Source organism: Paramormyrops kingsleyae, chromosome 13 (genome assembly GCF_048594095.1).
Source record: "Paramormyrops kingsleyae isolate MSU_618 chromosome 13, PKINGS_0.4, whole genome shotgun sequence".
NCBI classification, from domain to species: Eukaryota; Metazoa; Chordata; class Actinopteri; order Osteoglossiformes; family Mormyridae; genus Paramormyrops; species Paramormyrops kingsleyae.
The window spans coordinates 7912056-7925655 of record NC_132809.1 but is presented as its reverse complement, the minus strand read 5'-3'; the positions used below and the strand labels follow the sequence as shown (position 1 = coordinate 7925655).

The following is a 13600-nucleotide window of genomic DNA, read 5'->3' as shown; positions in this document are numbered from 1 at the left end:
TCAGGAAAACATGAGGGTTTTATTAAGATGTACAGATGTTCACACGGCACATTACACATAACGGCTATGAAATTTCATGTGAGCACATTAAAGTCTGTGTGGATTAATTAAAATTAAGATTTTTAAAAGACAAAATAAAAAGGAATTTTAAAACAAGACAACTTAAAATACTGTACAGCTACAAGATGTTTGTATTTATAAATGACAGTCAGGGCTATTTAATTCTCCCTTGAAACAAGGACTGAGTTTGTCCCACAAATATCCTTTCTTTCTCCCTCTCTCTCACACACAGACACACACAGATCACCAGTTACTTATAAGGCGTCTCCCGACTTGGGTGTGAAGGTAGTAGCTCTCTCTGAATGGACCGGAGCGCCTGGAGGGCCTCCACAGTGACAGTCAGGCTGCCCACCGTCACAGTGCTGTCATGCATATCCACAACTGCAGGGGGCGAGAGAAGCGAAGTCAGATGGAGGGCGTTACAAACGTACACGGGTCCGAGGCCGGATCCTCACTGTTCACCGGATAATTACAGGATGGATGTCCCCACCAAGAGCAAATAAGAGCTGCAGGCTCCCACGGGAGGGCAGGGGTGTGGGGGGTGTGGTGTGTGGTGTGGGGGGTGTGGGGTGTGTGTGGTGTGTGGTGTGTGGGGTGTGGGGTGTGTGGGGTGGGGGGTGTGGGGTGTGTGTGGTGTGTGGGGGGTGTGGTGTGTGGTGTGGGGGGTGTGTGTGGTGTGTGGTGTGTGGGGTGTGGGGTGTGTGGTGTGGGGTGTGTGGTGTGGGGTGTGTGGTGTGGGGTGTGTGGTGTGGGGTGTGTGGTGTGGGGTGTGGGGGGTGTGGTGTGGGGTGTGTGGTGTGGGGTGTGTGGTGTGGGGTGTGGGGTGTGGGGGGTGTGGTGTGGGGTGTGTGGTGTGGGGTGTGGGGTGTGTGGTGTTGCGGTGTGGGGTGTGTGGTGTGTGGTGGGTCACATGTGCACACAACGCAATCAACAGCGTCACGTTAGGGTCAATTTGAGGGTTACTCTATCTTTAAACATATAGTTAGTAATAATTTATGTCCATGTTGTCATTGTGTCCATTTTAGTGTAAGCCTTCTCAAGATTAATCAGTATGTTTTGGGGGTGATGTCATACTAACACTCACCGTCCAGTGTGGCATCTACTAGGTCGCGCTGCTGCTCCAGGATGCTGGCGATCCTGACAAAGGCCATGCCCACATCCTCGCACTCCTGGTCCTGCTGCTCCTCAGGGGGGTCGCTCACCACGATGAACTTGATGCTGGAATGTCACCGGCGGCACTTTTAGCAGAACCCTGTCTACACTATGGCTCTGAGGATCTGCTGTTTGAACAACTATGTGAAGCGTCGATAGAGGGGATGTACTGAGGACACTTTCCTGTGAACACGTCCCCCTTGACGGATTGAGTGGCAAAAAATGCTGTAGTCGGAGAAACTGTTAAACAAATGATTATCTGTTTACATTAAAGGCAGTTGGACTCGACAGGGATCTTTACAACTTACCAAAGGACCAGTGGACCGCGGACTAGCAATCGGGTTTCCTAACATATTTTGTAGAAACTTTTAAAGTTATCTGGCTAACTGTCAAAACTTGCTTTGTGGAGTAGCCCCTGTAGCATCCAGTAATGTAATATTTGGTAATTATTACGGTGAATGAAATAACGTAATAATTTTTCCATTCTTAATGTAATAAAAAATGCCAGTGTAATAAGTGGCCAATAACGTAATACGTTTTTGGTTCAGAAATTTTGTTTGTAGAACACAAGGTTCATCATGGATTTTTTTTTTTTAAATAAACATTGACAAAAACTTTACAGTTACACATTTAACTGAATTAGACCTGGTAAAATAAAGTTTAAATAAATGACATAAATGCTCTAACAGTACATGTAAGTTAGTGGTTTATTTATTGTTAGTTACTGTAATGTTTTGCAGCTTTATTTGTTTAATCGTCCAGTCTGAAGAAGGCATTCAAGTAAGAATTGCATTGTACTCTGTACATGACAATAAAACTTTGAATCCTTGAAATACATGTATTTGATCTTTTTCCTGGCAGCTATCTTTTTACACAGAGTCACTATACACAATAGTTTTATTCACTGCTAACAGTTTGCATCAGGAGCTGGTTATTGTAAAAGTAGTAATGTGCATGCAGGTGATATTTGTATAGATTTATCTACACCCTTCTGGCAGTGTTGCCATTGCAGTCAGGTCTCGCAGACTACGAGGAGTAGAAGTTGTCCGACTTGGCTGCAGTCAGTTTATACTCCACCCCTGCAGCCGCCGGCACATCACACTCCACGTCGTGTCAGCTACAGACAGACCAAAGCCCAAGTTGAATGCAGCCATTGCTTCCTTAAGGGAGGATGGGCAAAATTACAACGTCGTCGGTGATTGGCTGTTGTGCTGGCATTCAGTAAACCTCTGCTCGATAGGCCATCGATTTGTCTGTCTCAGCGCTTTCTCTAAAATGGAGCAAACTTGGTTGATCGAGTTTTATAGTCTGTGTGTATCATCGTGATCGTCCTCATTTTTTATCGATAGAAAAATCGAGACTGTTTTATCGCCCAGCACTAAACTGAATGATGGTAAATATTTAATTGATGAGTAGTGGATATAGTATATAACAAAGGTATGATTTTACCAAAATAATTCCTCATAGCTGACACAAAATAGTAATTGCAAATCCACGTTCAGAGCCGGGATACCAGCTGTTTCTGTAGATTGCAATGATTGATTTGCTTCTCTTTTCTTTAGTTTTTGGCAGTCCGCAAAAAGGTCTGATATGCTCTGATTTTTTCTCAAATCGATTTGTACAATCAATTGCATTCCCATTTTAGTTTTCACAGCATCCAAGCTGAACACTAACAGTGCCACTCAGTGACTGTAACCGCAGGGACATCTGCTTACCGTGATATCATGTGCATAACCTCTATTAAGTTGATGAAATTACCCAGTGTTCCCTCCCATACTACTCAGAGGCTCTTACCATTAAGCACCTCTCCCAAGGGTACGACAGCTTGCCTTCTGAGACCTGCCGCCCTTCACCAGAGCCTTAACACCTCTGCCACCTGCCACCATCTGACCAGGAAAGCACTTCAACATCCCCCCCCCCCCACCAACGACCCAAAGATGAAAAGCTCAGGGAGTCTCCGGCTTCTCACACTTTCACAGTCGGCAAGAATTCCGTTCCACCAGAGCAGCGTTCCTCTGATCAGAACGCCAAAGACGACAAGCACTACCTACTGGTGTGAACAACAGAGCCCCCGCTGACAGAACTCACTGGTACCAGTGGGCCTACACAACATCTTCCACAACGTCCCGAGAAAAGGAAAACCTGAATCCATTAAGCGCTGACTCACGTGAGCTGACCTCCAGCTCTCTATCTGCCCCCTTCTGCATAATGACAGCGATGTGCTGGGCCTGATTCTCATTTTGTCTTGTCAGATAGCCAGCTGTGCGGACCAAAGAATTCACCGCGGTGCACTTCTCAAAAGCTTCGGCCCAACTTCCAAAGACACTCGATGTTCGCGAGCTGTCAAACGCCCAACCATGTGATGGGAATCTAAATTCCAACATGTTGGAAAAAGAGGAATATGGTTTTGTACAACACCGGGACTCAACATGAGGAACTCGGAAATATCGAACACACTTTATGATTATCAAAGGCCTCTACTTGCGGTGCAGCCCTAACACAATCCTGCTCACTCGAGAATGACAAGAGATCTCAACCACTGCAGTAACAATGAAGAATTAAGTTCTGATCGCAAAGCTGTATTCCTTGATCAGATTATAGAATCATTAACACTCGGTGGCTGAAATAGGTTTGGATTCAAACTCTTTCAGAACAAAAAAATAAATCCCATCAAATTCAGGTGTAGCTAACATACGTCAACAGTGCTACCGATGCCATTTTCTGGCAGCTAGATTGCCCCCTGGTGGAATTTTCACACCTGTCAAGAATGCACTTAATGGCCAGTTAAACAAAATTTACAAATGGCCAAATGGAGGCGTAACTGATACAATTGACTTTGTAGGGTTGGCCAGCCCTGACCTCTGAAGGTTGCTGTCCCGGGGCTTTAAGGTAACTTTTAATTAAAAGGACAGTGGGAGTCATGACAGCTTGAGGTCAAGTCCCAAAGTGACACCGCTGTTGTCCCCTTGAGTGAGGTAGTTCACTTTCTTCATTAGCTGTATGGAACCTGTATGGAAATGCATACTGTGCGGCCTGATAATTCACTAATCGATATTAAATTATTTAATTGCACCTAAAATGCCAATAGGCTCTGAGCAAAGTAAATGTCAAATTTAAAATATGCTGAAACCAGCTGGGGAAATCAGTTTAGGCAGAGTCTGAAACATCCTGTTACCAAGAGGCGGCTAGCAGTACTGAGCCCAGAGACAGGACAGACCCTCAGGATCGGGGGGGGGAAGGCATGGAGAGAGGGGTGGTGTCCTGCCGACTTGGGCCGGATGCCTCCCCATTACAGGCCAGACAGGTGGTGGGTGAACATACACGTCGACATTCTGTCGCTGCTGCTACTTACCTCTCCAGCTGCCTGGCGTCCCCCCGGATCGCGGAGCGCAGGAGGTCCCTTCTCGCCTTGTTATTCTGTGCGTCCACGTGAATCACTGTCAGGACGAATGGCCCGGTCACTCACTGTGCACGGCGTGACATTTCAAAGCGTTTACAAAGAATGCCCCCCCCATTCCGCCCCGCCCCCCGCCTGCCTGCTCACTGACTCTAAGCCCAGGGCTCCTGAGGTCTGGCTCTGCTCTCTGCCGCCCCGCCGATCGTCCCTGGCAGGTCGGCGCTCACGCTGTCAGCGATCCAGCCGTTAGGCTCAGCGCTCCGGATAAACTGTCATCCCCCGTTAATGACGCTGGCAGCCTGCTCGGCACAAACCGGCTGCCTCCGCCGCAGCTTGCCGGAGGGGACTTAACATCGTCTCTCTGGCCCGGGGAGCCCATCATAATGATGCTGTGTGGCAGCGAACTTGTTCTCTCTGACAACAGCAACGATTCTATTGCCACCACCCGCCCCCCCCCCCCAGCCTCGTCTGGAGGTGGGATTTCAGGGAAGCCATGCTACGTCGCAGCAACCAAATTACCCATCACAAGCCGCTACAGGACCGATATCAAAGGTCCGGGGGAAGCCCTGACAGGTGGGATGGCTCGACGAGATGCCGGGACAGGGCTCCGGTTAGTCACGCCGCTGTCTGCAGAATCACTACAGCACAGATGTGCTGCGGGGAGCAGGAAGCTCACTGTCTGCCCTGGCACAAAGGTCAGGCCACCCCACTCTGCCGCTTTAAGTTTTCCTCCGGCAATAAAGCTTGATTTTCATCAATTACTCCCCAAAGATACCACTATTACTATTCTGGGCTCTGAGCTGGGAGGATTTAACATTCATATGACACTAAATATGAATCTTTTTTCCAGGACAAAAAACTGTAAATATTGGTTGATAGCATAAATTAATGGGTACCTTAAAGCATCTACTTAGTAGAGGGAGGGGCCAGCAGGAAACCCCCATAATGACACGGCAGAAAATACAAGCCCCACACATTCGGTCCCCCCAGCCTCGGAGGGATCAGGCCACGGTGCTACCTCACCACGCCAGGAGAGTGCAAATCAGAATGAGGTCACACAAAAAAAACCTGATTAAATATATAAAATGCCCATTACGGCTTTTAAACAGGGGCTGAATCCAATGAACGTTCATTTCACCACTGACTGTCATTCTGACAGATCTTACTCTTATTAAGAAGGATAGCCTGCTGAGGCTGAATTACCTGTCTGAAGAGCTTTAATTAGGCCCCTGTGACAGAGAGAGAGAGAGAACGATAATTGATTCTTTTCCTTGACACCAGCTGTGAGGAGCACTAAGGGGACATCCAGACAGGATGGTTAAGGGAGGATGGTCTCATGCTTGCTGTGGCCTTACCGCTGCTGTAGTTGTAGTAGATGCTCTGGCCAGCCCGGGGCTTGGGCAAAGACAGTGGCGTCTCCACCGAGGGCCCGTCCAGGAAACGGTACTCTATGAAGAGCCGGGACACAGTGTCATCCGAGGCCACCCTGGAGCCCCGTGCCAGCCTCAGGGACGTGATCTCGATGCGGATTCGCTCTGATGGCTGTGAAGAGACACGGGGACGAGTTAGCACAGGCAGAACAGGTGAAACAACCTGGGGAGAACACAGGCCCTTCTGGCATAGAGTGCTGGGAACCAGGGACACCCTAAGGGATTATTAATGGTATCTGTTTGGAGAGGCAGAGGGGTGTGGGTCACATGCAGAATGCAGCAACTACTGACGCATGGGAGCGCAATTCGGGAAGCATGTCAGCGGTAACACGTGTCTGATCGATGAAAATAGGCCTGCAGTATCGCAACAAAAGAGAAACAGCAAATCAGGGAGGCAGCTGTTATATGGGAGAAAACCAAACATGGGGTGCGACACGAGAGGTTTTATTATAATGAAAAATGCACCATTAGCTTCGGTGCTGTTATTATTTGTTAGATGCGTTTGAGCGTGTGCGTGAGGGGCCACCCAGTCCGCACCCTGCGATGACAACGCTGACGGCACCTGCGACGCGGACCTGTCACTCAGGGCTGATCAGAGCTGCCCGCTCGCACAGGCGCCGCACGCCTGTCAGCTTTACTCGTCTTCAGCCGCATGTCCACCGTAATTGCGACGCCGGGCCGGGGGCTGACGGCAAACGGGGCTCGGTGCGGTGGCGCTACCCGCTCCAGGTTAATTGCCGGGAGTCTAGCTGTCGAACACGAACATCAGACTGTGCAAATTATTTGTCAGAGGCTTCAAGGATCCATCGCCATGTCCGGCCCCGTGAAAGCGACGCCTGTTATGTCTAATTAAATTCTCAGCAGCTCTGATTATCTCCCTTAACAAGAATTACACGTGTGCGATCCCTCTGGCGGCTGCAGGCCGTCATCCCCCTTCTCGGGGGGTACGGTCGCAGGGCTCCCCGCTCTCTACCCCATCAACACCGGCTTCGCTAATCGTAGGCTCTTCTACTGGCTGATTGCGGAGCACGTGCTCTATGCCATTATGTGCCCCCCTGATAAAACATCACCTTAGGCTTCTAGCCCCCTGTACCTTGCATAATTTTAAAGAGTTGGCCCCCCTAATTCTGCCAGGGAATCTGGCTCTGCTGCGCCCTTGATGCCGGCACGGCTATGGGAGGTGTTGGTCACTGGTTCAATGGCGTGATGCAGGAGGGTGTCTGTAGCACCCAGCGCTGACTAGCCAGGCACCCTCGCGGTACTGGGCTTCCACCAGGGAGAGCCTGTGGGGCTAAGGGCCCTCACCAAAGGCCCAGATTTAAACAAAGCTGAGATAACATGCAACCGTCTACACGCCACAGCCCACGTCATGCCACCTCAGTCACGCTCGGTGACGGACACAAAAGCAGCTGCGTCCTTCCCGAGATTTTACATTTCACAGCCATATGGCACATCTTTGACATCTGCCCCCCCCACATCAAAACCGAAAAGCCGCTTCTAATTTATTGCAGTGCTTCAGCTTGTGAAGACGCGCCTCAGACCAGAAGCAGACCCTATCCAGCAGCGTGTAGGCAGCCAGAGTACAGGGATCAGGCATCTGCTGAGCCCAGACTAGAGAGGCTGAGGAGGAACCCAACCGCAGAAGCAGCCAGTGCAGTCCTCACACACACCAAAGGTCTACAGCTTTTATAAACGGCACTGTTTTACGGTCATCGGGAAAGTTGGTTTGGAAAACAACCCTACATTTAACAAAATCACACAGTACAGCATCAGGAAGCAAAAATATTCAGACTTTTAAAAACATGAATATGCACAATATAAATTGTAAGAAACTAGGGCAACATTCTTGCATTCTTTTAAGACGCCAAAAATGGTTTCCAAATCCGCATTTCCCAGATACCTGGGTATTCCAGCTCATAAATGAGCTGGAATACCGATGGATCTTGTTAGAGCCCTGGCTCTGCAGCCCGTTTAGACAGTGGGCTGAGCTGCGGACAAATTGAGCCGCAGGTCGGACAGCTGGCCAGCGAGGAAGCGATGGTCAGCGCACATCTGGAGACGAGCTGACACTCTCAATTATCTGCGCATGTTTTCATCATGAATCCACTCAGATTCAGGGCATGCTCCAAACTGACGGACCATATTTCCCCCTTAGGTCTGCTCTGCTCTGCTGTATGTTGGTTTAAAATGAACGAGGTAACTTTTTTTTTTTTTTTTTAATCATCCAGCAACCTGAAGCTGAGCTGCCTCAGTTTGCAGACAGATACACAACATTCCCGACCCAAACCCACACAGTCCAGCAACCGGTACCAGAATGCAGTTCTCAAGACCTTGAGCATTACAGTGCTTCCTAGGTCCCCTTGTGTTAGTCTTTTATTCAGACAATGCATTAACATGCCTCATGTTTTGAAGATACTTTTAATGGGATTCAAACACCAATTTTTAATATAGCCACTTTATGATTCAGTAGTTCCACTAACATTTACTCATCTAACAGGGAGAAAAATTCACATAGTTCACTTTAGTCATGCAATATTACAGGGATTAGCATGGCATATGAAATATTTAGCAGATTTTCCTCCCCTCTAAAGCCCGAGAAATCAAATGACTGCCAAATGCCTTTAAAGTGACGATCTTTGACTGGCAAAGAAAAAGGTCCTTTCATATTCAAATCTGGGTATGATAGATATGAAAAATAGAAAGGTTACTTGATTTAGCTATCAATCTCTTATGCCCTGCATTAGTGCATGAGAGAGAGACCCACACTAGTTCTTTCCTCAAGCTCTTTAGAGATGTCAGTGCTGGCCTTTCCCTGTTTAGTCCTGTCCCCAGCCAATCAGCACTTTGCACAGCTGTCAAATGGCCAGCTGTCTCCTAAATGCATCGTCTCCCACCCCATGTTCCAAACCAGCTGACAATCAGAGCGGGACTTTCCATCCCATAACCAGCAACACTCCCCGTCTGGGATGGGGTTACGCGTCTGTGAGGAATCCACTTGCTGTCACACTAACCTACTGGAGAACAATGGTGACCCATACCTGGGGCGATCCTGGACTCCCAGTAACTGACCCATGGAAACACTGAGTGTGCAACACAAAGGAAGTGAGCGACAAAGGGAACCTAAACATTTCTGTACTGTGCTTGACTGGGTTATATGAGCAATGAAGTTAGTTTTCACAGCATGCACACGCTGAGATACACAAATGAAAAAGCTAATGCCTGGGAATAGGTAGATGTCCCTTTCAAGGTCCCTGGCTTATAAGTGGTCAGATATCTGAAGGTCAAAGGTCAAATACATGAATTAGGTTCCTAGAATATAATTATAGTCAGAAAATGAGACAATTGGGGAAAGTGTTTGTCCATTTTACAGGGCAGAAAAGACTTTTAATGAAACGCACTAATAGTGTTGACGTATATATAAAAAAATTATGGGTAAGTATTCAAACTTCCATGTTATCTTCATTTTCCATCATCCCTTGAAGATTTACTCCCAGTTAAGAGCCAGCCATCAGCCTCACTGGAGCTGACAGGCCAGTGTGCCCAATGTAAAACCTGCTTGGTGCCGAGCTCTGAAGTGCGGTGATAACAGGGTCGGCCCAAACTGTGTGCACGTGATGCGGCCCAGGTGCTAAACTTCCTGTGTGCCATTACAGAGAAGACTAAGTACAATGACAGCACTCTGGACTGGGAGAGAAGTGGCTGGACATTTAGCGCCTCTGATTGGCTGCTTTATGTATGCAAGCCAAAAAGAAGTGGAAGAAACTTCTCTCCACACAAACTTTGCATGTAGAGAGCAGGCTCCCCACTATACACCTGTTGAGTCAGGCCCCCCCCTTATTTATTTTGAACCCGCATACCTAACACTGACACGGGCCATCTCTGCAAGGTGTTCGCCAATATAAGCCAGTAAGTAACATGTCACTTTAGACCTTTTCATATTAGAATTATTTTGGGCCAAGACAAGTGAATGGGGCTGGCTGGCTATTTAGCAGGGAATTAGAAGGATGGGGGGGCAGGCTGCAGGAACACCTGCCTGGACCCCAGACCCCCGCGGGATGGAGGCAACGCACCTCCATGCACACCCTTAGCATTAATCATCTTCAGCATTATTTCATGTGCACATCTTAAAAAGTGAATCAGACACATTCAACATTAGCTTTCCTATATATGTTGTTGGCTAGCCTGATTCAAAACATAACAACCTGAAGCCATCGTAAAGCCCATTAAATACTGCAGGTTAACTCCTAAGGAAATCCTCTCTCAAGTTAATCATTTACTCAGCCAAAACTGCCAAAGCTAACCGATACATATCAATCTGAATGCCAAGGTGCGTCAAAGGTTCACAAAGATTAATTTTGACCCACTGACTGGCTAAAGTTCTAAAAAATGTAAGTCCTTAACATGTAAGTTGTTTTTCTTTTTTTTTAAACAAGGTTTTGCAAATCTGCTGCATAAAGCATATGATTATTACAAACGAATAGTTTTACGTAATCTCTGATTGTGTTTGTTGTCGTTATTAAAAATTACGACGACAACAACAACAACAACCATTGAGCTAGTCTGAATGTAACCATTTGAAGCTGTTTTTCAAAGTGACCATATCAATGCAAGGAGCACATGGCTCTGAGGTCAGGCACCTTGGAGATGTCAACATGTGCTAAAAGGCTGGGCCCACCAGAATGAGAGCGTCACTCTCCACGTGGGTCTTTACGATCGATACAATAATCATTAAATATATAAAAAAAGCCCTCAGACTCCTGCTGTTGGCGATGCGGCAGAATTAAGGGTGAGGACACAATAATAAATGCAGGAGAAAAGACATTAAAAAATCTCTCTGTCATAATTTGAACGATGTCTCCCAACTGGGAACAATAGGCATTGTATGTAAAAAGGAGCTGTGCAGAGGTGGACTCCCCTGCACTTAGGTTGGCTTTAAAACGACTTCAGAAGAACAAAATCAATACTAGACCAGACAACCAGCTTCACAGCTCCAGTTTCAGCCAACTGTTTTTAATTGGGATGGAGAGAGACAGGTCACACGGAATACCAATACACTTTCCGAATGGTCATTATATTCAGTGTTCCTGCACTATTCAATGGCATGAAGGACACCAATGTATAGTACAGTATAGTATAGTCTCAAAGACAAACATATTTCCGATGAAACTCTTTATATTCACTTTAGTTTATTCTAGCTTTGCTATTTTTTTTCCAAGAGAACCTCGAACGTCGTGGCTGTGCATTCATAGTTGAAGCTGCTCGGGTAGTTAATTTCCATACCGAGGGAAGGAACGCCGTGATTGGCCACATTGAGGGCCAAATGCATCATGCTGCCAAACCGGCTGCTCCTCTGCTGAAAGCATCTTAGATGTTCTGGTGAGCTACGACATGTAGCTCAATTATCCTCCCCTTCGGCAGAAGTCACGGCCGGTACTCTCCCATCACCTCCCGGCTTAGAGACTCACCTGGGGCCAGAACTGAAAGCACAGATTAAGTGTTTGTAGTTTGAGAATGAGCATGCCGCTCTCCTTCCAACTTTGAAGTCATTGCCTTTTATGAAAGGCAGCCATAAGCCCTTATTTTCCACTCAAATAAGTTCATCTTCTCCACTATAAACACATTGCCACAGTTAATGGACTTATAATGGTGTGAGAAAGGGGGTAGATATTATTTTTTCATTTCATACGTGCGCGGCGGGGATCCTGGGATATTTCCTTCAGGGCCAGTACCCCTTAGACGTTCTATGGCAGAACTTGAGCAACACAGGGAGGAACAGCAATGCTGTTACAGTCCCAGCCCAGGATCTTCAAAAGAACCACGGTCATTTCAACCAATGTCAGAGAGCTTCACAGAACGAAAAAGACGCGAGACAAGCTCAAAAATGTATTCAAATGCAACAAAGAATAGTGTTGCTACCTCAAGATTAGTTGGGCTAAAAGAATTCTAATTACCTTCATTCTGCATATTCAATAACAGTATTTTAACTTCAGGGTCCAAGCTGCAGAAATATGCAAAGGACGATAAACTTGTGCAGCAAAGGTGAAGCCAGGAGCTAAGCCTGAACCAGGGGCCCAGGGCCACATACTTGCACAAAGCACAGGATTCTTTCTCACAACTTTAAAATTCTGCCCTCTGGATGCCATTTTGGGTTCCACAGCGCAAACATAATTGAGTCAAGAAATCCTTTATTCCAAATGTCATTTCTTGAATTTTCATCACATTTGATCAAAGACAGACAGGGAAGCAGCTATTAAAATAAAGTGAAATAAAATAATAAAAACCAGCTATTTCTATTTCCTAGGTTTTCAGCGGCCGGAGGCATCTGTGATGTTTACCTCAAATCCCTTTGTGGAAATGAATACAAGTCGTCATTTTGGAAAGAATGGGGTTGATTTCTTTTTTCTTCTAAAGCTATAGCCTGGCGATGTGCATTTTCATAATGGAGATGCTGAAGTGCATCTCTGCGACCTACCTGTTCCGCATTCAGGACAATAACCCAGTGCCCCCGCACCCTGATAAAGCCAGCCAGTGGCCTGGCATTTGACTGACCTGCGGCCTCCCCTGGACAGTCTGCCCAGCCACGATGCCATCATCGCTGTCGGACTGCATGGACTCGTTAAGATCCGTAGCCAGCGCATCCTCCCCCGCTACAAAGACAAAAAGGCAGACTTTTATATAAATAAAATAAAGATTAGATGTCTTACGAGGTGCTGGGGTGGGGGGGGCAGGCTGACCTCCACTACAAGCTGTGAGACTCAGACAGGGGTCAGAGGGTAAGAGTCCCTGCACAGTTAAGTACTTTAAGTGGCTCTACTTCTTTTTTTTTGCATTTCTATGATAAGAAGAGAGAGGAGCTACAGCTGGATTTGTAATGGATCCCCAGATGAGATCCTCAGGCTGGATTAGTGGCAGGAGTCATACCCTGTGCAGGGGTAGAGTCATACCCTACATGGGTGAGGGGGAGGAGTCATACCCTGTGCAGGGGTAGAGTCATATCCTACATGGGTGAGGAGTCATACCCAATGTGAGGGAGGGGGGGAGGAGTCATACTTTACATGGAGGATGAGTCATAACCTACCCAGGGAATATCTCAAGCCCTGACACGTAATACGCAGGGGATACCTCAGGCCCTGAAACATAATACACAGGGGATACCTCAGGGGATACCTCAGGGGATACCTCAGGGGATACCTCAGGCCCTGACACATAATACACAGGGGATACCTCAGGCCCTCACACATAATACACAGGGGATACCTCAGGGGATAACTCAGGCCCTGAAACATAATACGCAGGGGATACCTCAGGCCCTGACACATAATATACAGGGGATACCTCAGGCCCTGAAACATAATACACAGGGGATACCTCAGGGGATACCTCAGGCCCTGACACATAATACACAGGGGATACCTCAGGGGATACCTCAGGCCCTCACACATAATACACAGGGGATACCTCAGGGGATACCTCAGGCCCTCACACATAATACACAGGGGATACCTCAGGGGATACCTCAGGCCCTGACACATAATACACAGGGGATACCTCAGGGGATAAC

At 47.3% G+C, this 13600-nt stretch overlaps 1 protein-coding gene across 6 annotated transcripts in view; it reads right to left on the bottom strand.

Annotated features, from left to right (window-relative positions):
- The window catches only part of rpgrip1l (RPGRIP1 like), a 39493-nt gene continuing 25893 nt past the window's right edge, over window positions 1–13600 (bottom strand). For 5 of the 6 annotated variants that reach the window (XM_072698111.1, XM_072698115.1, XM_072698113.1 and 2 more), the window contains exons 22-26: window positions 12589–12686; window positions 5965–6151; window positions 4565–4649; window positions 1145–1278; window positions 1–441 (exon numbers count right to left, since the gene is read on the bottom strand). In XM_072698111.1, the coding sequence (XP_072554212.1) occupies window positions 311–441; window positions 1145–1278; window positions 4565–4649; window positions 5965–6151; window positions 12589–12686 (635 nt within the window). In that variant the 3' untranslated portion in view covers window positions 1–310. Of the gene's footprint in view, window positions 442–1144; window positions 1279–4564; window positions 4650–5812; window positions 5839–5964; window positions 6152–12588; window positions 12687–13600 lie in introns of those variants that run through there. The other variant, XR_011982168.1, reaches the window with a different exon arrangement.